This window comes from Rhinopithecus roxellana, chromosome 8, assembly GCF_007565055.1.
Source record: "Rhinopithecus roxellana isolate Shanxi Qingling chromosome 8, ASM756505v1, whole genome shotgun sequence".
In the NCBI taxonomy this organism is placed as follows: domain Eukaryota; kingdom Metazoa; phylum Chordata; class Mammalia; order Primates; family Cercopithecidae; genus Rhinopithecus; species Rhinopithecus roxellana.
Window position 1 is genome coordinate 21826146 of NC_044556.1, and position 27046 is coordinate 21853191.

The window sequence follows — 27046 nt, forward strand, 5'->3', positions numbered from 1 at the left end:
TTTCCAAATTTTTTTGTACCCATTAACCATCCCCACCTCCCTCCCACCCCTGACTCCCTACCCACTACTACCCTTCCCAGGCTCTGCTAACCATCCTTTTTTTTTTTTTGAGACAGACAGAGTTTCACTCTTGTTGCCCAGGCTGGAGTGCAATGGCATGATCTTGGCTCACCACAACCTCTGCCTCCCAGGTTCTGGTTCAAGGAGTTTTCCTGCCTCAGCCTCCTGAGTAGCTGGGATTACAGGCACACGCCACCATGCCCAGCTAATTTTTGTATTTTTAGTAGAGACAGGGTTTTACCGTGTTGGCCAGGCTGGTCTCGAACTCCTGACCTCATGATCCACCTGCCTCGGCCTCCCAAAGTGCTGGGATTACAGGTGTGAGCCACTGCATCCGGCCCACCATACTTCTACTCTGTGTCCAAGAATTCAATTGTTTTGACTTTTTGATCCTACAAATAAGTGAGAACATGTGATGTTTGTTTTTCTGTGCCTGGCTTATTTCACTTAACATAATGATCTCCAGTTCCATCCATGTGGTTGCAAATGACAGATCTCATTTTTTTATGGCTGAATAGTACTCCACTGTGTATACGCACATTTCCTTTATCTATTCAGCTGTTGATGGGCACTTAGGCTGCTTCCAAATCTGAGCTATTGTAAACTGCTGCAACAAACATAGTGCAGGTTATCTCTTTGATTTCCACTCTTCTGGGTATATACCCAGCAGTGGGATTGCTGGATCATATAGTAGCTCAATTTTTAGTTTTCTGAGGAACCTCCAAACTGTTCTCCATGGTGGTTGTACTAATTTACATTCCCATCAACAATGTAAGAGGGTTCCCTTTTCTCCACAATCCTCACCAGCATTTGTTATTACCCGTCTTTTGGATTTAGGCCTTTTTAACTGGGGTAAGGTGATATCCGTTATAGTTTTGATTTACATTTCTCTGATGACCAATCATGTTGAGCACCTTTTCATATGCCTGTTTGCCACTGCGGCAGCATGATCTCGGCTCACTGCCTCCTGGGTTCAAGCAATTCTCCTCCCTAATAGCTGGGACTACAGGCATGCACCACCACACCTGGCTAATTTTTGCATTTTTAGTAGAGATGGAGTTTCTCCATGTTGGCCAGGTTGGTCTTGAACTCCTGACCTCAGGTAATCCACCTGCCTCAGCCTCCCAAAGTGCTGGGATTACAGGCATGAGCCACCGTGCCCAGCCCATTTGTATGTCTTCTTTTGAGAAATACCTATTTCTCAAAAGAGCAAATCTTTTGCCCATTTTTAAAATCAGATTATTAGATTTTTTCCTATAGAGTTGTTTGAGCTCCTTATATTAATTTTCATATTTTTTGTAGAGATGGGGTTATGCCATGTGGCCCAAGCTGGTCTCGAACTCTGGAGCTCAGGCAATCTGCCCACCTTAGCCTCCCAAAGTGCTGGGATTACAGCTGTGAGCCACTGTGCTGGGTCTGAGTCTGACATTCTATGCCCCTCCAGATAATAATTATCACGAGCATTTCCCTAGCACCTCCTATGTGCCTGCACTGTTCTGATCACTTTGCATATATTAAATCATGTACACCTCACAAGCTCCATCTTTCCAGATAAAGAAGATGAGGCCCAGGAAGGTCAAGTCGCTTGCCCATGGTTGGAACCAGCATTTGTGCCTGGCCGCCGGGTCCCCAGCCAGATGCTGACTAGCATGTGCCAGAGCCTCCAGGCAGCACACAGCTGTCATCTGCATTCCACACAGAGTCCTGTATTTTCCTCCCGAAGTTTTGCAGTATAGAAATGACAGTTTGTGACATTTCCTCATGGACCAAAAAGAAAACCACTGAGTAGAATAAAATATGTTGGTTTACGTGCATAAGATAAGAAGCTGGGAGACGGGTCAGGCTGCTGTGTGACTGAGGGGCTGGACTGGATCTGTGTTCTGACGCCTGCCTTTTCCCTCGTTTCCTTTCCCAGTGCTTTTAGATAATATGCACAAAGACTCTGAGCTCCATGAAAGATGGGCCCCACACAAATGCAGCCTACCATCGCTGACATTTGACAGCTGGGTGCCTGGGATCAGGGAGGTTTTGAAGTCCTGATTTTCCACCAAGTGCCCTGAATCCTTCTCTTCCCCTATTCCCTGCAATTCAGACTACAGCCCCCATGCTCTCTGCATCTCCTATCTTAGACATGTCATCTGTTCTCATCAAGTGAACCACCCTTTCCATGTGGACCAAGCCCTAATTTAAGTTTTCAGCCCTAACTCCCCTCCTGGACCCCAAAACTGCTGCTGGACTCTGGCACTCAACAAACCCATAGTCTTCCAGCTCAGATGAAAAAGCGTGTTTTATCCTCCACAGTGCCCTCCCTTCCTGGTCACTCCTGTGGTCTCCAATGTGCCCTCCTCTGACTCTACCACGTGCAGAAGAGTCCTGGGAGGCCAGGCTCCTGCATCTCTCAACTCTCCCTTCGCTCCACTCCTGCAGCCAGGGCCCTCCATGACTCAGAACTGGGTTTCCTGTTCCTGTCTCACTCCTCGCCCCCAGTACGTCGCTGTCCATTTCTATTCTTAGGACACCGTGTTCACTATGCTGAATCTGTGCAGCTCCCTCAAAGCCCTGCACCTGGCATTAAGGCCCCCATGATTTGGCTGGGGCTACCTCCCTAAGCCAACTGCTACAGGTCCCTTGCACAGACCCTTTGTTCCAGCCCCATCAGCACACTCACTCCAAGCTCTTCATGGCATTTTCTGTCCCCACACTTATGCCCATGCTGTGCCTCCCACCTGGAACACCCCTGCCTTTTGCAGCATCTATCCAAATTTCCCCCAGCCATCAGACCAGCCTAAGCCTACCCCCTGCACAAGGTCTCCCCTGTAAGTGCCCCCACAATCCTTCCTCAGCTCCTGTACCATTCATTGCTGGCCCTGCTCGGCTAGGAGCTGATCGTGCACTGCCTCGTGACTGCTATTCCGCGAACAGTCGGCATTCCTATTAACATCTTTTATTTCTCTGTTCCATGATGAATTCTTCACCTGCCTAACTAACCTTGGGCACCCCGGCACCCCTCATAGTCCTGAGGAGGAGGCCCTGACCTACCTGAGGAGGTTTCCCCTGGGCAAATTCTGCTCTCGGGCCTGGACGCCACCCATGGTGAGGCTCAGCCTCTTGGTCATGTCTGGCCTTCCCTCGGTGAGGCTGCCCTCCCGGGCCTGGCCTGGAGAGGTGCCATAACGCTCCTCCAGGCACCGCAGGGGCACTGTCCTGTTGATGGGCTGGAAGATGATGGCGCCACTCTGCTGGGAGATGGGCCGGCGGTTGCCCACGTAGCAGCGCACCAGGCCAGGGATGGAGTCAAAGCTCTCCATCTCGAACTGGTACTGCACGCGGCTATAAGCCTCGCTGAGCCGCAGAACTGTCCGGTTGATTTTGAAGTGCTGAGCGAGGTTCTTCCACTGACAGGTCAGGACAAAGTTCCCAGGGCTGGACAGAGAGTCACGAACTAGGAAGTCACCATCTCGCTGCACAAGGTTTTCTGACACCTTTGGGACAAAAAGGTGAGTGAGGAGTAGGAAAGGCAAATTCACATTCCTTCTAAAAGCTTATGGCTACCCACTTCTCTGGGCCAACAGAAGACAATGCTACTATGTCTCTTCTTGGGCCAGTTCTTTAGTTTTTCAAATACCAAATTCATAGAAGATCCATTCATTCATTCAAGAACTGTTCATTGACCACCTACTCGTGCCAAGAACCACTGCAGGCTCAGGGGATGCGGTGGTGACAGTGGCACCAAAGAGCTCACCTCATGGAGCTCCTGGTTTTGGTGGGGAGCTTCTGTCTGAGTGAGGATAAATAACCAGCAGCTATGCATGCCAGTTGTAAGGTTAGGGAAAAAGTGAACCAGGAAAGGAGGCAGGGAGTGCTGGGGAGGGGATGAGGGCTGTCCAGTAAAATAGGGTGGTTGGGGAGGTGTCACAAGAACATGATGTTAATACGGACCTGAATGACATAATGCAACAGGAAATAAGAAATGAGAAAATATGTGCCTGGCAGGCCTGATTTTCCCTCCCCAACAAGTGGAGTGAGGAGAAAGAAGGTATTTGTTGGTGTCTAGAAGTCGTCCTCGGGGCCCTCTCCTAAGATGCCCCTCTCCAGGCCTGGCCAATGGGGAGGAGGACTCTGCATGCAGGACTAGGGTATGGATTCTGGACACACCAATTACTAGCTAGGAGGCCTGGAACAAAGTCAGGCTGGGGTCCATCTTACAGTTACTATGAGGGTTATGTATTTGTATACATAATATATGCAAGCGCTGGAACACGGTAGATGCTCAAAAATAGTTAACTAGCATGATGCTGCTGCTTATAGCAACTGGAGAATTTATAATGTGGTACAGCCTGGCTGTTCCTGTAGCCTGACCACCTGGGTTTGCATCCTGGCTCAGCTGTATGACTCTGGACAAATTACATAATCTCCTTGTGGCTCACTTACATCATCTGAAAAACACAAATGATAATATTACCTGCGGAATGGCTATAAAGATTTAAGGGGCTAAAATGTTAGCAATAACTTGTTATTATGGTTATGGTTATAGTGTTCAGTTATCCAGTTTGGAACGATTTATCACTGCAAATTAATACTCATGGCAAGTAGTAAACAAATTTGATGACCATGATAAGGAGACGGACAGTGGTGATAGTCATCAGTTTTATAATTCTGACAATTTTTCTGGGACATTCCAATATTTGATCAACAGTATACTCCTGTTACCTCAAAAGAGTAGGCTACCATGGTTACTTTAAAATTGCATCTTTGCCTTAAAAATGTTTTCACATAGAAATTCCATTTCTTAGAATTGAGCCTGTGAAAATAATTGTAGGTATGAACATAGCAATCATAAAGGATGTTGGTCAAAGTATTAGAAACACTCTACGTGTCCAATAAATTGTGGTGCATGCATACCGTGGACAGACATACAACGTAGTCTGGTGCAGAAGAATATTCTACAGTGGGTGAAAATTCCCAGGACACAGTAAGTAAGTAGAATGGGCTACCAAAAAAGTATATGCAGTATGATCTCATACTTGATTTCGAAAAGCCGGGGATGATGTCTGTACACAAAAGTATTCATCATGGTTATCCCCAGGAGAATTATGAGGAGACTTATGGATAAGAGTTTAATTTCCTTCTTTTTGCTATGTATATTTTCTACAATCAATTTTAAACTTAAAAAAAAGTCAGAATAATAATTATTTATTTGATTGTGCCAAGAAATCTGCTACATTAAAAAAAAAAAAAAAGCAGGCCGGGCGCGGTGGCTCAAGCCTGTAATCCCAGCACTTTGGGGGGCCGAGACGGGCGGATCACGAGGTCAGGAGATCGAGACCATCCTGGCTAACATGGTGAAACCCCGTCTCTACTAAAAATACAAAAAACTAGCTGGGCGAGGTGGCGGGCGTCTGTAGTCCCAGCTACTCGGGAGGCTGAGGCAGGAGAATGGCCTAAACCCGGGAGGCAGAGCATGCAGTGAGCTGAGATCCGGCCACTGCACTCCAGCCCGGGCGACAGAGCAAGACTCCGTCTCAAAAAAAAAAAAAAGCCTGGGTACAGTGGCTCATGCCTATAATCCCAGCACTTTGAGAGGCCGAGGTGGGCGGATCACTTGAGGTCAGGAGTTCGAGACCAGCCTGGCCAACATGGTGAAACCCTGTCTCTACTAAAAATATAAAAATTAGCAGGGCATGGTGGTAGGCACCCGTAATTCCAGCTACTGGAGAGGCTGAGGCAGGAGAATCGCTTGAACCCAGGAGGCAGAGGTTGCAGTGAGCTGAGATCGTGCTATTGCACTCCAGCCTGGGCGATAGAGTAAGACTCTGTCTCAAAAAAAACAAAAAAAAGTATGACATGATGCCCTTCCCCCCAGCCCCTGTCCACACATTTCCTGTCATGTTGTCCTTGGTTAATGATTGGCCAGATCAGGTTTACAATAAAAACCCAAGGGAAATTCTATGCTTCAATTCTGCAGACTTACTCTATTTTTCAATTTTTACAGTATTAAATGAAAAAACATTATTCATGGCAATCACCCAAATGACGATCACACAGTATATTCTGGGCCACGAGTCTGTGGTCATGGGTTTAATTCCCCTTCTTCCCCACCTCTGGTCACGGGATCCAGCAGGGAAGCGATGGAGAGTGTGAATAACTGCCAGCTCACCAGGCCAGAGGCAGCCTTGTTGGTCTGGGCCACCGCCCTCTCTCCTCCCGAAGCTAAGCCACTGCCTTGAGAAGGAGGGGCTGCAAAATGGTCCGAGGCTGCTGGCAGTTGGCCAAGAGTCCAAGTACGTGGGCCACAGCCCGCCCTCCTAGTTCTTCCGGTTACTGACCCTGTGGCTGCTGCCTCCCACAGCTCTGTGCTTGCAGACCCCAGGAGTGCTGGCTGTCCCTCTACTTCCTGAACATGTGGATGTGTGCTTTGGGTTCTTGACCTCAGCTCTTCCCAAGGTCTTCTTAGAGAAGGGTCTAAATGAAGTCATTTTTAGAGTATCTGTTTTTGGTTACACAGGAGCTTCCTCCCATGTGGCCTCGAAGTGGGGCCCTGCAGATGATCAATCTGTAGGTTGCCTGAGAGCAGCCCTGTGTGTGCTGGAAGGGACAAGACCAGGTACCTGTCGGGGGATGCGGCCGTGGTACCAGGCATGGCTGCGCAGGTCCTCACTGCTCAGCAGCAGCTCCTCCTCCAGCTCCTTCTTCAGCCTCTCAGGGGTCCTGTCCATGATGTGCCTCTCCTTGGAGAACTGCAACACAGAGTCAACCATGAGCTCACCCTGCCCAGGCCACACCAGGCCATGCCAGCTGGAGGTGACCGCCTGCTTCACTAATCCAACCAGTCATGCTAAATAAAGCCTGCGTTCAGGTAGGGGAGCCTAGATAATGATTACAAAGCTGTGACCTTTCGTTTCTCTGGCCGCAATCATGTAATAAAATTTTCACCTGCACATGGGGACTATGGTAGGAGAGTCCACCAAGAGGTTCCTTTTACCAGTCTACTCAAGCAGATGGGCAGGAAGGGCCAGAGAGATGAACAGATGGCAAGACACAGCAGCCCAGGCTGCTCTCTTCCCAGCCGAGAGCTTCCTCATTCTCCTTCAGGACTGTCCTGACATAGCGTGGGGAGGGCAGCTGTTCCCTTCTGGCCTTAGATACTGGGCCCCGGGCAGTGAGGCCCAAAGTAGAGTCCTTGGGCTGGTAGCGATGGCCCTGACTTCTCTGCTGTTGGTAAACTCAAGTTCAGGAATTGAGTCCGTCTTTAGAAACTTTTAGGGCAAATGGACACAGCAATTTTATGTCTCTTGAATCTAATAACAGAAGTCTATGTCTTTATTTCACGTTTCTAATATTTCATTTTTATGACAGATAGGAAACTGAAACGAATTTTAAAAGACCACCCTGGTCCTTCACCTCAGATGTTTGAGAATCACTAGTCTGCGGCACTGCACAGTGGCCATGGCAGGGAGTGCTAGGTGGGCAGCAGTGGCTCCAGGTTTAATTTAGAGCCATGCCCACTTACAACATGTGAACTGAACCTGGAAACCTGCCCAGTTCCCAGCAAGACCAGGCTTGATGACCAGGAACTGCTTGCTGAAGGTCCCATGAGCAGAAAAAGGATGTGTCCCTGTGGTTTTCCCAAGTTTCCCAGCTTGCCTTTCAAACCCCCAAGGGAGCCACAAAATTATTACTTATCACACTACTTTTTAAAAATGTTTATTTATTTTATTTTTTTGAGACAGGGTCTCACTCTGTCGTCCAGGCTAGAGCACAGTGGCGCAATCTCAGCTCACTGCAGCTTTGGCCTCCTGGGCTCAAGCGATCCTCCCACCTCAGCCTCTCTGGTAGCTAGGACTACAAGCACGTGCCGCCATGCCTGGCTAACTTTTGTAATTTTTTTTTTTTTTTAGAGATAGGGTTTTGCCATGTTGCCCAGGCTGGTCTCAAACTCCTGGGCTCAAGCGATCCACCCACCTCGGCCTCTCAAAGTGCTGGGATTACAGGTGCGAGGCACGGTGCCCGGCCTATTATACTACTTTGCACCTCAGCAAAGAAATAGCTCCAAATCCTTTTCCACCCCGCCTCGAAAAAAAAACCCTGGAATTTTAGGGCTAGATTCTTATCCTCTAGTGTTTCTTTGCACATTGGCCCATGAGGCGAGTTAGCTGAAGAGTCACTCGGGCTGATTTTTAAACGGGGCTCTGGCTTACTACGTGTTTACTTCTCCCTCCTCCTCTTCTCACTGGGCAGACACTCACTGGAGAGTGTCTGAACGATGGAATTTGCATCAAAGAGATGCTGATGCTGGCTGTCCAGGGTGCCTACAGGCTTTAATGGTGATGTTTGACACCGTCCGCTCCATTATTAATATTGTGCAGCTTCATCTGAAGACAGCTTGAGTGTGGAACGCAGGCTGTCAACCCGGCCACGTTTTACTGTTCTTTTATTGTCTGTCTTGCCTCCCACTAGACTGTAAGTTTCATGAAAACAGAAATCCATTTACTTTTTCCCCACCGCCCTTGAGCAATGCCTGAAAATATCAGGCACTGGGTATTTAGTAAACAAATACCCCAGGATGAGAAAAGATGCTGACTTTGCTTAGTTATGGAGATTCTCTCTTTCTCAAGTTATCTGAAGCCCTGTTTTCGCTGGGCATGCTGCCATTCAGCCAAAAGACCACATTCCTCAATCTCTGTCTCTTCCAGGGAGATGTGGCCACAGGACTCAGTTCTGACCAAGGAGCTGAGATGCAATGGCTGGAGCCTCAACACCATTCTGGACCATGAGTGGGGAGCCACACCTAGGAATGGCTGGGTGGAAGGTCTGATTGAGGCTAGGTCCCTGATGACTGTGGGGCCAACACACCAGCCCTGGGCCGCCAGCCTCCAGGTCTTCTAGGTGATCTACTTTATGGACGCCTGTGATTGGTGGGTGTTCCCGTTACTGGTGGCTGAACTAAATCCTAACCCATATTGTGACCTGACCCCCATTGAGTCACCCTGACAGGCAGTCTGCAGGCTTAGCCTAAATCCCTTGTGCTGCACCCTGGGCCCACTTTTTGGTCTGATCTCTGACAATGTGGAGATCTGAAAACATACAGCAGGTCTTGCACGGTTCTTTATTGAAAATTTATTTGCTTATATCCAAGAAGCTATTTCCATATTTATCTTTGCATTTTCCTTCCTCCCTGATGTCCTAACACTCAGCCACCTCTCCCTCTCCCCGGCTCCTTTCTCAGCTCTGCTCATAACTGCAAGAGTTATTATTATTATTTTTTAGCACTTTATATGCATCAATCTTTTATTCCAGATTTTGAGATAATGCTTTTAAACTAGTTACAAAAAACATAAAATCAACTATCTTGCTACTTCTGTCCTAATTACTAACAGAAGAACAGAAAAATTCTAAATTATTGTTCTTTCCCCCTGTAGACTCCAGAGAGGGAATCCTACAGGGTACTATAGGAGGTAGGGTACTACAGGAAAGTACCTAGAGAGAGAGAAATGAAGATATTAAGATTGACGCTCTCAAATAATTTGGAATGAAAGACCAGACTTCAAAAAGTATGCCCTTAAGCTCTTGCATAATTTATGAAAAGTCTGAAGGTTACACAACTGCCTAGACTTGTATTTTAAAAGGGAAGGAGGGAAAGAGAGAGGGAAGAAAATGAGAGGGAGGGAGGGAGGGAGAGAGGGAAACCCAGAGTGAACAAGCAATTGCAAAAGGCTTTCCATTTCCAGCCAGTGAGGGCTGGCTCGAATATACTGCAGAGAGCCATGTGTGCTGTTGGGCGCCTCTGCCTCAGCAGATGATGTAGACAAGTCTGCCAGACAACTGAAGAAAGCAATTCAAAACGATCACCCCATATGCCCACCTCATGATTAAATAGTGGTTATTTTGGGAGTGGAAACCTTCTAGAACTTTCACTACTGCCTTTGTCACATATATTAATGCAATTATTTTTCCCAGCTGCTTGTATTTTATGAGATCTGGATCTCCCAACTGGGATTTTGCCACTATAGATAAGTACTTTGATGGACTGTAAACCCCACAGGTTAGTGAGAGGTGACCATATAACAAATTGTGCAAAATATATCCATCTGTATTTCTGAGAACATTGTGATTGATATCTGTGCTTCTTGGGGACCAGAAATGAGATTTCTGCTTCACAGGACTGGTCATGCATGTCTGTAACATTTGGCAGAATTCTGTAGGCTTCCCACATACAACCTGAATTACTGGTGACAGTGTATCCTTCCACTTCTCTGCTGCCATGTGGGAAGAATTTGGATTTCTCCCTGGAATGCAACCATTTTGTTCATGGCATAGGCTAGTTTTTGGGACTTGGCTATGAAGCAAATTCTAGCAATTTAAGGTAACACAACAGAGCCTCTGCCTTCAGCAAAGGTTTCATCCCCTCTGTGTGGCTATCGGGGTCCTCTAATTGATCTAAGTTCTAATTTATTCTATGAATGCCCTAAGAATCCTCCTGCCCTTCCTCAGACTACCTTTCTAAGGGAAGGGCAGAAGAGATTAGTACTGTATTCACTCACATAATATTCACATGCATTGTTATTGTTTGCATAGCCCAGAATGATTTATGAGAAGAGACAGAATAAGGTGTCAGGTCCTAGGTATTCCAACTGCTTCCAATCTTGGGAAAATAGACACAAGCACATCGTTCAAATCCACCCCAGTTCCCATAGCCTTTTCTCCTAGCTCCTTTCCAGCTCTCTCACATTTGTAGACATCTTCTGAACTCAGTGTGCTTTAAGGACGGGCTGGACTCAAGTCATCCTCAATCCCTCTGTCAGCAAGGGACAGCAGGCATTGTGGCACCCAGAATGAGTAACATGGCTGTGCTCTCTTAGAAAGCTGACACTGAGTGCGAACGCAGGACTGTGGCCCTCTGGACTGTACTTTTTCTTCAACTGCCAGGCAGAGCAAGATAACTTGTGAATAATCAATTCGCTCACATAAATGCAATAAACGTTAATAAGGATTACATTATCTAGTAATACAGCTCTCTCTCCAAGATTAAATTCTCTAACATTTGCCCCTGAGTTTGAACCTCATTCCTAGAAGGCATCTGATTCCTTGTTTTTCCAGTGTTTTGTCTTGAAGTGAAGGAGGTGGCAGCAGAGGAGGAGTCAGAGAGACAAGGTTGGTTTTTGCTGCCTCAGCAGAGGCTCTAGCCATCCTAAGCTCATCCCACACAGCAGCTGTGGGCTCAGCCTCCGGAGGGAGGGATGCTGCTGGGCTTTGGATCAAGAATATTGTGCCCACGGGTCTTGCCAGCTTCACTCCAGGGACCAAATCCACCCACAACCATGATGAGACCACAATGAGACAAATGTGCAGGCAGGGCCCATATCCTGTGCTTCGAGAAATTTGAGTAGTCCTTTTAGAGGGACAGGGAGAGTAAGATAAGGTACTATGTACATAAATAATAAGTATACCTTCAGGAGGAAAGAAAGAAAAGAAGAGAGGGAGAGTTAGTAACTACTGTACATGGTCACCCACTCACATGGCCCCACTTCAAAATGTTCATGTTTGTCCCAGTCATTAGCACTGGGGTCTGAGATGAGATGTAGGTAAAGTGACAAACAGGGCAAATGTAGGGAGTGGATGACGCCCCCTCTTGTCCAACCAAATTGCAGGATAGTTAGAAAATTCATAAGTTATTATAATTGATGCTTTTCATGAAAATCTGAGTCTAGCTACATCTTTCCTATCCCCAGCACTTTAATAGCCCTCATATCAAAAAGTGTCACAGCAAGGTGTTTAAGAGCCACCTCAATCCACAGGCCACTGTGCCACGCACCTGCTGTGTGGCCTCGGGCAAGTGACATTAACTCCGTAGAGCCTCAGGCTCATCTACAAAATGGGCATGATAATATGTCATGAGGTGTTAATAAGGATTAAATGGGTCAACATCTGGAAAGCACTAAGAGCATCCCTGGCACTAAGCACTGTCAATTGTCATAATAGACTCATATCAGGATGCTACTAATCTGTTTCTGTAAAATAAGCAGGCTTCCTGTTCAAGGTCTGATGCAGGAGGCTGAAGGAGGCAGGTGTTTGGGAGGGAAGCAGTTAAGGAAAGCAGCCTGGAGCCTGCTGAGTGCCTGGAGGCTGCCTGCCACAGGTTTCTTCAATCCTCACTCACTGCCCGCCTGGCCCAGCACCTCTGCTCGGTTACACGGAGAGGGCTGGTCCTAGCTTGCTGGGGTTGGCTCCAAGAAATCATAAATATCACTCTGAATCTGGAAAGCACATCTCTGCAGCCCCACATGGCCCTGGCAAGTCCAGTCTTGACACGCTGGAATAGCCAGGGCCCAGGAGATGATTGGAAAACACATTCTGGAGGCGCAGAGCCAGGTCTGCGAACGTGCTGGGAACCTCGATTAATGCAGAAACCCACATTTCAGCAGCTCTCCAAGGAAGAAAAGCCATTCCGGCATGGGAGGAATGGAGCTTGGGGTCTCCTGCGTGAGCATCAGAGCCTGCATTTCAAATTAGGCACCACAATGGGCCCTGGAGGCGCAGGAGATTCGACTTCTGAAGACAGGGGAGGGGGAGGGGTGCACTTGGGCGATCTGTCAGAAACGCCCAGAGGAGGCTGGGGACACTCATTCGCATGTAGGAGACAGCAGAATTTCAAAAAGATGGCATCTGCATTATAATTAATAATTATTTTACTCTATCCCTGCCTGTAAGAAAGGCTTCCTAGTTCCCACAGGATTTTAAATTGTGCAAATCGGCAGGAAAGACTCTTCCCCAGGCCTAGGAACCGAGGGTGGAAAGAGGCTGAGGAGGCCATGGCCATCCACTGTCATGACCAAACAGTTGCCAGCATCTGGCTGCCGGTGGGGGATGGATGCCCTCGTTCCTGCACTCAAGGAAGGCACAGTCTCCTTGGAAGATGACAGGCAAACAGTTTAACACACCCCAAGCTCTAGAAGCATACTGTTTGTCCTGCCATCTGCTCCCTGTCCCTCCCAGCTCGGCAGCTGGGGCAAGTTACCCTACCTCTTTGTCCTTTGGTTTTCCCCGTGGAAAAATGAGAAAAGTCACTGTGGCCAGGAGTGTCCTGGAAACAGCTTCATGGAGACAGGAGGAGGACAGAAGTCTGGAGAACCAGGGTTGGACCGTGAGGATAAAACTTAAGGACAGGGATAGGAAGGGTATTTGGGACATTTGAGCTAAGAGACATTTCCTTGTGTCTTTTGAAGACAAAAAGAGCTGGCCTTGGCTGGAAGGTTCTGGCTAGGAGGAGAGGGCTAAAGCATGCGAAGGCACAACAATGGTATGTTATGTATTTTATAATCATCCAGCAACCCCGCCACCCCCCAGGAGAGCGCCATCTTCACTCCAAGCATGTGGTTCTGACCCCACCTTCCTGACCATGGCTAGTTGGCCCAGGAAGGGCTCCTGTACCAAGTTGGTCCAATCAGAGTTCTTCCTGGGATTTTTCTAGATGGTACTGAGCGAAGAAGGTACTCTATCCCACTCCAGTGAAAACATCATGAGATTTGAAGCGTGGAAGTTGCTTCACCCCCGTGTTTCCTGCCAGGTAGAACAAAGTGCTGAGAGAATCAAACCAGCAAGCAAAGAGAAGAGGAGCAAGAGATGGAAAGTGACCCCTAGCATGCATATCCCTAAGCCCCAGCTGATTACATCAGCCGGCAAACTCCTCTTGTGAGCTAGGCTAGTATGATGGAATCCCTGTCACTTGTGACCAAAGCAGTCCTGATGTAGAAACTCAAGGACTGGCTGAGGGCAGCCCAACATTGGTGGCTGAGGGTTTAGACCATCACACACCAGAAAGTCAGAGTCACTGAAAATCTTTGCCCAGGAAGGCAACAGGTATACAAAAAGATGCTTTCAAAGAGGTCAATCTGGCTGCAGTGAGAGCAATGGGCTGGATAGGGCCAGGGCTGGAGGCACAGGTCAGAGTCTTTTGAAATGTGCTGACAATGCCCAGATCTCCATCTCCAGCCCTTAGGGTCAGTGCCTGGTAGGGATATTTACTGGAACCCACATTAGAGCTCAGATGTCAATATGGATAAACAGAACTCATCCCCTCTGCAAAGCCTGATCGTTGCCCTTTTGCCCAGTCACTGGCATCTCTTCTGCTCTCATTACCCAAACTAGAACCCTCAGAATCGGCTTCCATTGGTTAAAAAATTCCTGATTCTTTTACCTATCCCCATTTGAATCCCCACTGTTTAGATTACTGTTCTTTTCTCCTAGAACTTCTGCAATAGCCTCCTAACAGTTTCCCCGCCTCCCATCTCTAGTCCCACAACCTGCCACCTACAATACCACCAACCTTGTCATATTGCCCCTAGGTTCAGAGATTTTAGTCTGAGGGTGCTCCAGCTAAGGCTGACACCACAGCCAGTCTCAGTCTCTTTCAACTCCCCTCCCACCACACACACATATACATAGAATCAATGAGCTTCTAGTATTTAGTTTTCATTCATGCCAGGGTTCAGGCCTAGTCCCTGGGGGCACAGACCCCAGTCCTGCATTGTTCCTCCAGAATTCTGAGCTTTAAACACCATTCCCTGTTGCCCCAGGGAGCTGACCCATGGCCTCTGATATATACTGAACCTGCAGACACACTGGGATTTGGCTCTGAATTTGCTAGGAGGCCCAGATCATGAGAGGGCTGTGGATGCAAAGAGGAAGTGTCCCTTTGGGCCCCCAGAAATAGCTGTCAGAGGCATGACTGGCGGGGGAGATGGGCAAGGGTCCTGCCATTATGAAGTGGGCTCCAGGAGTCACCAGAGTGGAGGCATTAAAGTTTTCAGGACATTATTTGGGGCTGTTGGCTGCCAAGCCCTGAGGAAATATTGGTTATGCTCCCAAGGGCTAACAGTGACCTCCAGATAAAGCCCAAAGCCTCCTTCATAAGGCAGGTAATGCCCTTTTCCACCTGGTCACAAGCTAACTTGCTAACATGTGCTGATGCAGGACCCAATTGCAGGGACCTTCCACAGCTGCCTGAACATAACATCCCTCACGTCCTGCCTCCATGCCTCTGTCTTGTGGTCCAGCAGACAGTGACACATCTGTAGAGGCACACAGCCTGGCAGGAGTCCAGGATGGGAACTGGGGAGCAGTCAGGGATAAGTCAGACAAGGCAGGTGGGGACCTTGAAGGCCAAGCAGAGGCCATGCCTTATTTGCCTTTGGCTCCCAGAGCCTGGCCCAGTGCCTGGCACACAGCGAGTGCCCAGTAGACAGTGACTGGCTAGAACCATGCTCACTTGCTTGCCCTGTCTAGCAGGTTCCTTGTCACACTGGGTGTGGAGAAGAGGAGAGAGCTTGGAGGCTGGTCAAGACAAGCGACCATGGGCACATTTCTATACTTCTGAGCTTGTTTCTGTATGCACACGGAGTGGGGGTAACAACTCCCACCTCATAGGACTATAGAACCTGATGCATGTAAAGCATCTGGCACATGGATGCTCGCTTGACACACTGTGGAATTTGAACCCTCTTTCTTTTTTTTTTTTTGAGACGGAGTCTCGCTTTGTCACCCAGGCTGGAGTTCAGTAGCACGATCTCGGCTCACTGCAAGCTCTGCCTCCCGGGTTCACGCCATTCTCCTGCCTCAGCCTCCTGAGTAGCTGGGACTATAGGCACCCGCCACCTCGCCCGGCTAATTTTTTGTATTTTTAGTAGAGATGGGGTTTCACCGTGTTAGCCAGGATGGTCTTGATGTCCTGACCTCATGATCCACCCGCCTCGGCCTCCCAAAGTGCTGGGATTACAAGCGTGAGCCACCGCGTGCGGCCTGAACCCTCTTTCAAAGATGGCTTTTAGCAACAAAATGGAACTTTCACTAAAGAAGTAAAGAAAAAGGCCGGGCGCGGTGGCTCAAGCCTGTAATCCCAGCACTTTGGGAGGCCGAGACGGGCGGATCACGAGGTCAGGAGATCGAGACCATCCTGGCTAACACGGTGAAACCCCGTCTCTACTAAAAATACGAAAGACTAGCCGGGCGAGGTGGCGGGCGCCTGTAGTCCCAGCTACTCGGGAGGCTGAGGCAGGAGAATGGCGTAAACCCGGGAGGCGGAGCTTGCAGTGAGCTGAGAACCGGCCACCGCACTCCAGCCTGGGTGACAGAGCGAGACTCCGTCTCAACAAAAAAAAAAAAAAAAAAAAAAAAAAAAAAAAAAAAAAAAGAAGTAAAGAAAAAAAATTACAAAATCCATCAGAAATTTTAGAGATATCTGGCCCTTGATAATTTAGTTCTAATGTGATAAAAAAAGCTAGAAGCTGGAAAATTGATCTCTACTTAGTCACAGATTTGTTTATTTCATTTATTTCAGTTCAAAGTCAACAGTTCCTGGAGTTTTGAGTAGCACTCAATGGTTCTATAGATGCAGGGTGAGTAAGCAGGCATACTGTCACTTGGTGGCAAGCACTTTCTGTGCATATATCTCACTATTAACAAGTTTATGTATTAGCTCCAGGTGGCTCATATATCCACAAGTACACAGGTGACACAGCCCAGCATGCGAGTGCAAGACAGTTTTTTGTTTGCACAAGGGTAAGACGTCCTTGTATGTAGATTCTATCTTCTTGGACACTTAGTTGTTGAGAAATTTTTTGTTGAACTTTAAAAACTGAGATGATTTTCTAGTAATTCATTAATTCCATGATCAAGCCTGGCAATTAACTTGGTTGAATAAAGAAAAAGAAGAAGGGAATGTGTGCATAAAAAGAGGAGGTAGGGAGGAGAAGGAAGGAAGAGGAGGCTGGAGAAGGAGAAAGCTAAGAAGCTGCTGGGCTATTCTATCCTAGTTGGGAATGTAAGGCTCCACCACCCGGAATGCTATCAGGGTTCTCAAACAAAAGCCTCCTTTCTTCAGCTTTGGAACTGGAGCTTGAGGGAGAAGTCCACAATAGTCCAGGCCTCTTATCAAATTGTATGAAACAAACTCCACAGGTTTTCTAGAAATCCTATCCAGAAATTTTGATTACAAACAAAATTATAAATCTGACTGGAGTTCTGGATCTTCGATATTAACACTGGTCTAATTTCTTTCTCATTATTTTTGAGACAGAGTCTTGCTCTGTCTCTTAGGTTGGAGTGCAGTGGCGCGTTCATAGCTCACTGCAGCCTTGATCTCCTGGGCTCAAGTGATCCTCCCGCCTCAGCCTCCCAGGTAGCCAAGACTACAGGCCTGTACCACCAGACCTGGCCATTGGTCTAATTTCTAAGCAAGGCTGGTGTCTTCCAATGAGCTCAGGGTGGGAAACCCCACAGGGGTTGGGGCTGTGAACTGCACCAGGTGGCCCAAGCTGGGCGTCCAAAGAGACAGACCCACATCTCAATTCCACTGAACTCTGGGAATCCCTGTGATGACTTGAGGCCTGCATCATCACTGCCCCCAATAATGTTGTAAACATGTAAAGAAACTGAATCCCCAGAAAGAACACTTTCAAAAAACACTAAATAAAGCAGTCTGAACCCTTCCTCTGAGGAAGGCTGCTACATCTGGCATCGTCTTACAAGTAAATCCACCCCAAAATGAAGTTCTCTGGAGAATTCAGAAACTCAGCCCTTTTGAACCCCTGCCTTGTGTTGAATTTCAAGCCAAGTTTACAACCAAATTCCGAAGTATATCAAGGACTTTTAAAGACCCAATTGGTATTTTTACAATTGAAAACCTGCATAAATTGATCATGAACCCAAAGAATGAATAAACCCCAATTACTTTCACCACTCTAAACCCTGCCCGAAGCTGAAAAATAAAAATCCAGTTCTCTACAAGTTTGAAGACCAGTTACTTCTAGTACAAGCCCTTGGGTGTTTTCCTGTAAAGTAGAACAGAAGGAACAGGAATGGCACTTGTGGCAATCCTAAAGCCTCGTAATGAAATAATTAGTAGATTGGTTCTGTTTCACCTTTTACTGACACTTGCTGGTTTTGTGCCTTACCTAAAAATACTTTATTTTATTATAATCCAAAGATAAATGAAGAAAGGTTTGAATTCACCAATCCTACTTTTCCCACTGGGATGCTAGGCTAGAAGAATAGTTTCTTATGCTAATAACTGTGATTAAAGCCAAAGCCTTTACTTAAATAATTAACTTTACAAATAAAAGAGTTCAAAGAGAAAAAAATTCATATTTTATATCCCTATTGGGTAAACAACAACAAAAAAGTAAACATGGGCAATTGGGCATCTTTGCCTGACCCAGCCCAGTGGGCACATGGTGGCCTGGCCAGCAGTCCAGGACATGGCCAGAACCATAGCTAAGGAGGTGCCACTTGTACATAGCTGTCGTGGATCTGTATATTGATTACAACAGCTGTCTGACAGAGGGCAATAAAGTGTCCTGAGGAAAGGGTGTCTTACTCTAATTCATGCAAAGGCACTCTATGGGCCAGCAGGGACGGTCCCTGAGTGTGTCCCTGTGACTTCTCTGCCTTTTAGGTGTTGGGTTCTTGGCAGATGAGGATCTCTGGCCTCACTGGGCCCCTTGCTATAAGCCAGCTCCTTCAAATTCTCTCATTAAAGCTCAGTGAAGCAGCCTTTGCAGAGAGCTTCCTAATCCATGCATACTTCACCCTGTTGGCTACAGTTCTGCAGAAATAGTCAGGGCCTCCATTTTTTATCAAGAGTTTCACAGTCACTGGAACACTGTGCCTTAAATGAAACCCAAGGACTACTCTGCCTCCCTGGCTAGATCTGAGGCAGCCGCAGCTGTGATGGAAGGAGAACTCCATGCCCTGCAGCAGTCACAGCCTTTTTGAGCAGACAAAGCATTTGAAGAGAATGCACAGCAACAAACATCTATCTTATCTGGGGTCAGTAAGGGTTTCTGGCCCCTTCTGACGAAGAAATTGGCAGCTGAGATTCCATAAAAATTTCAATAAGTTTTAGCATTCTGAAACACTTCAATTAGTTTGATGTTAATGTTTAAGCACCTTGATGAAATAAATTTCTCTCTTCCAAATGCTAGAAAGAATCTCCCTTTCAGGAAGATTCTGCAGATGGGTTTTGATGCCATTTTATCATTTTATAGTTAGATCTCTATAATTTATCACACTGTAGACCAAATGCTTGCTTTAGTGCCATTAAAAACTAATTTGCAATTTGCTGTTAAATTAAGATGCTTCATTTTCCTACTGTATATGATTTTCCTTTTCACAGATGAGTTAGGATACAAGGGCAATCAGACCCTAGTGCAGACAAGAAAATACCATCAAAACCCCTAGAGACCCCAAATCTAAGAGATTTCCTTTTATTAATTATCAAACCTAATCAATCTCTCATCAAAAGAGACTCAGAAACCATGAATAGTAAATATGAAGAGGATATCTGTAGAAACCCTCGCTTATCAAAGTTCTGAGAAATTCCCATTAAATTTCTGTTATTTATGTGTGCAAACTAAAAAGACTAATTTAATTTTAATTCGTGTAGATCGAAGTCTTAGAGCAGAGCACTCTGTAAGCAGGCAGCAGTAACTTAATCCTACATGCCAAACTAATTATATTAGAATCATTGTGATAGGTGCCCATGGCTCCTTTGATGTTAAACCCCTGTTACCTTTGCTCCCCAGTCATTCTCTGGGCAAGGTCTCCTGTACATATTCCCATCCTGCCAGATCATGAAGCTGTTGCTTTTGAAGCTCAGTTTTATTCTGATAGAACACCAAGGGACTGAAAATTATTTCTCACTGATTTTGGTCTAAAAACTTTGGGAGGAATTCTAAGCTTGACAGAATGTAGCACATACAATGCCAACAAATGTGGCTTCTTTTCTTCACTAAGCTCACCCACACACTGGTGAAACTGCTCAATGTACTCACTGCACTGTAATATCTCCCTCCACCCCTTCTTGACCCCAGTGAGTTTGCCCATTGTGTTTCTTACCCCCTTGATAAGCATCATTTACCTACAGCCTCACTCAAAGCTCAGCTCCAAGGGGGTTTCATCTTTCCGCTAACAGATAAACCGAAACACGATGAGATTTCCAATAGGCCATTTGTTAACATCTTGCCCTGCTGAAAGCCCTGGTGGGTACCTTCCGTCTAGATCAAATTTAGATGATGACTTCCTGGAGCAGCCCACAGAGGACCAGACATCCAAATCACCCCCACGAGGCAGGCCTGCATTCTCATTCCTCCTAGCGAGAAGTCGGATGTGCCACAATTAAGAGGAAGGCCGAAGGTCACTGGATGTACTTAATCATTATGGGACCAGAGAAATGAAGGGCTTTGATAAAAGCTAAACACCAGTTCAACCTACAAAAACCCCATCTAAACCACTTTGCTCCCTTTAACCATGTCCTCGAGCGACTTCGAATAATACTTCTCTCGCTTTCACAGGGCTGGCCCTTGGGTTAAACGAAACAATGCAAGTGAAATATTAATCGCTGAGTTCAGCAGCAAGATTACACTCAGTAATAGTAGTGCTTTGCTACCATCTACAAAGAATGAAAAAAACAGAGACTGCCCTGGCTAAGGCAGACCCTAATAAAAGAGTTTGAAAACCAGCTGATCAGAGCTCAAAATGTTAGAAGATCCAAGCCAGAAATCCTCACCACTGGTAATTCGATCTTGTTCATTCAACATCTTAATGCAAATTATGAATGATCTGGAACATAGCTATTCATCAAACCAGATGTCCTATTTGCTCTTCAGTAAGAATGTCAGCAAATCAAAATCAACTTAATTCAAATACTCTCATTTCTTAATTCACCTCAAATGAATGAGATGAATTACGAAAGGGAGAGTACTCAATCAACAGATTGCACTGTAGTTGAAAGACACCCAAAGATGTAATTGGAAGGAAAAACAAGATATGCCAAACACACGGAGGAAAAGCCAAAGATTCAGACAGCCTTCCAGCGTGGGGCGTAGAACAAATGACTTTGAAATTCTCTCTCTCCAAAATAGTACCATGACTAACAACCATCTCAGAACTCTGCTCTGGGACAAAGCGCATCATATGTCAGTGCTAAGTACGCAGGAGGCTTGCAGTAAAACAAAATGATTCATCACAAGATGGGTTTTGGCCAGATATCAACTGCACCACTTTTAATATACAACTCACAGGCCACTTTAAAGGTATATTCTTTCTAGAGGAGCTCAAAGCACTAGATACCCACATATCTCATTTAACAAGCATTTTAAAAAATGCAAACAACAAACATCCTACATGTCATGCAAAGAAACAGAGAACCAGAAACTGGACTTAAAGACACGAGATACTCAACCCAATACAACTCAGATCTCATGAGTCCATACAGCATTCCTGTGAGCTAAACAGTGAGCAAGACTGTTTACATCTTACAAGAAAATAGGGTGGTGGTAGGGACAGAAAGGAAGAGACAGGTGAGAGTGGCATTTAGAAGGTAATATCATGAAGACTTACTCATTGATTACATGTGGAAAATGAATAGGAAGAAGGGGCATGGGCATCCCAGAAAACATCCAATAAAAATGCACGAGAGCATAGTGGGTTTGTGGAAGAAGATGTAGAACTAAGGTCTGCTGGGCTGTCTGGATGGAGTCACTTACCAGGCCATGGGGTCCAGGTGCTATGGACATAGGTTGACTGGAGAGCCTATCTGGAGAACAACGGCTCGGGAGTCCTCAGTATAGAGGGGTATTCTATCCCAGCTTTCACCAAAGAGATGTGATACAGCATGAGAAGAGGGCTGGGGGAGGCTTTTCAGAGGCTGACTAGAAAGAGAAACCCAAGAAGACAGTAGGACTGGGCAGGAAGGATGCAGGAGAACAAATAGAATGCAGTGTCCCGGAGGTTGAGAGAGAAGATTTCAGGAAGAAATGGTCAACATTGTCAAGTGCTGCAGAGAGTTCCAATCACATCACAATTGGACAGCATCTGCTGCACTTGGCAATGTGCAGGTCACTGGTGGCATAAAGGGGGCTGAGTGGCCGATGGAAAGGGAGGGAGTAAAGACTGTGTTATATGAGAGTTTATGCATGTATGATATACAGAGGGACCTAATAGACACTGGGGACTCCAAAAGAAGGGAGGAGGGATGGGGAGTAAGGGGTTGACAAATTACCCATTGGTACAATGTTCATTATTTGGGTGGTGGGTTCACTGGAAGCTCAAATCTCACCACTATGCAATATATCCATGTACAAACCTGCACATGCAGCCCCTGATCAATATTTTTAAAAAGACTGTGTTAACCAGCTTTGGGGTGGAGGAAGATGGAGACTAGAAAGGACAGCATGGAAATGAGGAGGGTTTTTAACATGCAAAAGACCACAGCATGTTTCTAAGTGGAAACACGATCTCGTTGTGAGTGTTAGAAGGACAAGGTCTGAAGTGAAGGTGGAGGAAGGAAAATTAGGGTGAACTGAGCTAGGACAAGCAGGACGGATGGGAGGCTTCAGGGGCCCAGGGAGGACACAGGCATGAGTTAGGGGGATGCTGCTGCTGCTCCCCAAACTCATCCCACACAGAGAGTCCAACACCCAAGCTCTCACTCACTCTGCATCCAAGCCACTTGCTGGGTCCCCACTGCCCTTAAAAAAAATAAAAATAAAAATAAAAGGCCCAGCATGCTCTGTTCCCCAACCGCCTCTATGGGCTCATCTCATTCCACTCCTCAGCTTTAGCCTGAAGCTCCCGTATAGGAAGCTCTTTCCCTCTCCTGTGCCTTTTGTATCTATGGCTCCTACAGTGTTATCTCCTCCAGGAAGTCCCCTGATCCAGGGCTGTGTTAAAGACTTCTCCCTGGCTCTCACAATAGGCTGTGCATCCTTCCTGCCTTTGCACCCACCATAAAGCACCGTGTAAGCTGCTTGTATCTCCATCCACCCACCAGACACAGCAGAGCTCCTTTGGGCGGAATGTTCACCTCTGTCTTCCTCCTCCTAGTAGGCCTTCAATGCACATGCTAGGGGTAGGCTGGGGAAGGGTGATGAATGAATGGCTTCTGAGTCAGAGGCTGCATGGATAGTTCCTCAAATCCTATCTTACTGGGAATCCAGATTTTACTCATCAGTTCTTTGTATGTAACTACTTTTGTAAAAGCACACACATATCTAGAGTAGACACTGGGGAGAGTTCTTCTCCACAAGAACTACAAGACATGAAACATAGCACTTTCATGAGCTAGAAAGAAAAATCGGCCATAATATTCTAATGGCCAGAGCCAGATTCCAACAGTAGCTCCTGGCACTGTGGACACACACTGGAAATACAGCTGAGGCCAGAGATGGTGTCCAACCTCCTGAGGCTCTCCTTTCCTTCCCAACCAGGACAGGCTGAGTCTCCTCTGCTGTTCCTGGGGACACCCAAGATATCCATCAGCTAAAAGGCCCCCAAGCTATCGCTGACAACATCTTTAAACCCGGCAACAGGACTGGGTCCCGTGTGCGCTGCTGACCTCTCGCACGGGCTGTGCGGAGAGACCTTTGTGGTCGAAGCACACCAAGCCTCCAGCGTCCTCCTCAGTGTTTAGCACGGCCCATCCCTCTGCAGTCCTGGAGGTGCTGAACCCACTAACAGAATTTCCCCAAGATCCCAATCCCGTCTCTGCTTCCCACTTAGGTCACTCCGACAAAAACAAGGTTTTGGCCAGGATCCCAGCTCCAGGGTCTGCTAGGGAACCGGGTGCTGGGACATAGCCTCTGTCAAGCATGTCTTTCCCCTGATATTGAAACCAGATCCCACCCAACCAGATGCCAATGGAATGCATTTAAGCTTCTTTCAAAAAGCTACGCTGTCCTTTCTTTTTGGAGGGCTGGAGAGATAAGTGAGCAACTAGCAGCCGCCACGAGGAGGGGCTGAGTTACTTGGAAAGATGTTTCCTGCAAGGCTTCTTCCACCTTGCGCAGCTTGTGCTGATGGTGCATCTGCCTTACTGACAAAGGCAACTCGGGCCATCGTCAATGCTGGGATGTGTCACCATTCCCCAAGCTGTCACAGCAACAGACAGACCAAAGGACCAGCCACAGGGAAGATGAGCAGGGCCTCTGCTCAACACACACACGCGCCACCACAGAAAGACAGTTCACATGAAACCAAGTTCCAGGGGCCCAGGGCTCTAGGATGGGCAGACGTGACTCCTCAGGCTGTACTACGGATTCCAAGAGGCTCCAGATATTTTTTTCAGGGCAGGGGAAATGACTTTAAAGGAAAACAAAAAAGAAACAATACTACATAGCACTTCCTGGCTACAAAGACAAGTCTAGGAAAGCACAGGCCTAACATCCCTGCCTTCTAACTGTGGCTGCTCACTGACAAGACCATGGCCACTGGACTTAAGGCCTAATTAGCTGAGACTTACTGATTCATCTATCCATAGGCACCACACCCCAACCTCTCTATCTGCACTCCTTCAGAAAGGTGGTCTTTCTGCCCTTGCAAGGTAATTCCCGTCTCCTCGGTTCCTCTGACACAGGGACCCCGACCTTCCTCAGGCGCAAACATTGATGAAGCGATGGGTTTCGGCTCCTGTGTCCTCTGCCCACAAAAATACCTAAATAAGTTACTAACAATCAGAGACACAAGGGGCCAGAAGAGGTGGGGGTTTGTTTTCAGTTCCAGCCCCAGAAATGTGGCCCATTGTGTTTTTTACCAAGTTCTTCCTTTAGCTCACCAGGGACCTGGGGGCAGGACTGCCAGCGGCTGCTCCCTGCGCTCCCCTTCCAGGCTGGTGCCTCCCTGTTCGCCCACAACTGGGTACTCCACGTCTCTACACTTTGTGTGTGCTCCTCTCTCTATGAAGAAGGCCAATTCTCCTCCTTCTCTGGATAACTTTGACTAATTCACCAGACCCAGCAGAGGCTCTCCCTCCCTGCAGGAGGCCATTCCTGATCCTTCCCACTCCAGCCCCAACTATGCCACGTATGTGCCTCCAGGGAGCCACAGCACCCTCTAAAGAGAGCAACACCAAATCAGTGATAACCGATCGTTTCCTTCAACCAGAGATGTAAATGTCTGCAGAATGCAGACAGGCATGATATTACAGCAGAGCTCCCCACTGGACCAACGACTCCCACTGGGTCCCCAGCACCGACATATTTGAGGTACCACAACTGGCGACTGCTGAGCTGAACTGGGGATGCAATGGGATGAAAGCCAATGGGGAAATGTGCCTCAAATACTTATTAACCCCTGGTATGGGAGGCCTGGCTGCTAGGATTATTCCTAGATCCTCTGTGACTTCTCTGACCATGTCACACACTAACCTTCCCAGTGAACCTTCTGCTCTGACCAGGTCTGGCCTTCTGCACTCCTGCAAATGCCAGTGGCTTTTCTATCTCTGAGCCACTTGGTCTGCTGCTCCCCCAGGCTGAAATGCCTTCCCTATACCATTCTTTTCTTTGTGCATCCAAATCCCCAGTTATTAAAAAAAAGGAGAAAAATTTAAAAGGGGTTACCTGTTCTTAAAAACAAATGAACAACAACAACAACAAAATACAGTCCTGGCCGGCCGCGGTGGCTCACGCCTGTAGTCCCAGCCCTTTGGGAGGCCGAGACAGGCGGATCACAAGGTCAGGAGATCGAGCCCATCCTGGCTAACATGGTAAAATCCCGTCTCTACTAAAAATACAAAAAAAATTAGCCGGGCTTGGTGGCGGCTGCCTGTAGTCTCAGCTACTTGGGAGGCTGAGGCAGGAGAATGGCGTGAACCCAGGAGGCGGAGCTTGCAGTGAACCAAGATTGCGCCACTGCGCTTCAGCCTGGGCAACACAGCAAGACTCTGTCTCAAAACAAAACAAAACAAAAAACAGTCCCACATCCTCCCTGAAGCTTTCCTAAAAACTATGGCTCACACTGTTCTCTCCCAACTGAACTGCAAAATAAAGTATTAACATACACAATATCATCTTGTTTTAGGCATCAATTGTCTTAATATAGTACAGTAGAAAGAAAACTAGCGGCCAAGCGCAGTGCCTCACGCCTATAATCCTACCACTTTGGGAGGCCAAGTCGGGCAGGCCACCTGAGGTCAGGAGTTCGAGACCAGCATGGCCAACATGGTGAAACCCTGTCCCTACTAAAAATACCAAAAATTAGCCAGGCGTGGTGGTGGGTGCCTGTAATGTAACCTCTGCCTTCTCCTGTCGCAGGTTGCAGTGAGCCGAGATCACACCATTGCACTCCAGCCTGGGCAACTTGGTCTCAAAAAAAAAAAAAAAAAAAAGAGCACTAGGCTTTGGCCCAGAAAATCTGATTTCTATTCCTGGTTCCCGACGAAATGATTCTGGGCAGGCTGTTTCTGTGAACCTCGGTGTCTCCTCTGTGGAAAGGGTCAATTATTGCCCTGCTCACCTCACAGAGCTTATTTTCAGACTCCAGTGAGACAAAGTTGTTGAAGTCTTCATAGCACATAGAGCTTGTTTTCAGACTCCAACGAGACAAGATGTGAAAGAACTCATACATTTGAAAGTCTTTTACAAACGTAACAAAGTGATATTACCACCTAATAATATTCTTGTGGTAAGTCTTTGAAGGCAGGAACCATACCTCAATTCTCATTTATTGCCCCACACCTCCCACCAATCCCTCCCCACTGAACAGAGGGCTTATGCATGGAAGGGGCTACATTCAATATCCATGGACTTTAGAACTTGAATGTGTCTGTTAATGTTATGATCTGGAATATCTCCATTATAAGCTTCCTTCCATGGGGCTTAAACAAAACATACTTTCATCTTTTTTCCCCCAGAAAAAAAATCCAGTAGTCTTTTATGTAATGGCTGTCTACTGTGAACCCCTTCGGGATATTAAAGTCATGACCTTCAACATGGCTGGAACATCTTGTATTTGGCCCCTACTCTATGAGAGTCAGCACATCCCTGATCCTTCTCTCCATTTTTGGCCTCCCATTTAATTCCTTTCCAAGGTCTTTATACACAAGTCCGTATGAGGCCTCTAAATACATCCTAAATTCTGTAAGACCTCTGCAAATAAGATCTCACTCTCTGAAAACACCTGTATAATCATTCTCCTATGTAAGGAGGGAGCCTCTATA

At 47.0% G+C, this 27046-nt stretch overlaps 1 protein-coding gene across 2 annotated transcripts in view; it reads right to left on the reverse strand.

Moving 5' to 3' along the window:
• BCAR3 (BCAR3 adaptor protein, NSP family member) overlaps positions 1 to 27046 on the reverse strand; it is a 117255-nt gene that overhangs the window by 23703 nt on the left and 66506 nt on the right. For both annotated transcript variants that reach the window (XM_030936762.1, XM_030936763.1), the window contains 2 exons: positions 6669 to 6797; positions 3100 to 3542 (listed from right to left, as the gene is read on the reverse strand). In XM_030936762.1, the coding sequence (XP_030792622.1) occupies positions 3100 to 3542; positions 6669 to 6797 (572 nt within the window). The remainder of the gene's footprint in view (positions 1 to 3099; positions 3543 to 6668; positions 6798 to 27046) is intronic.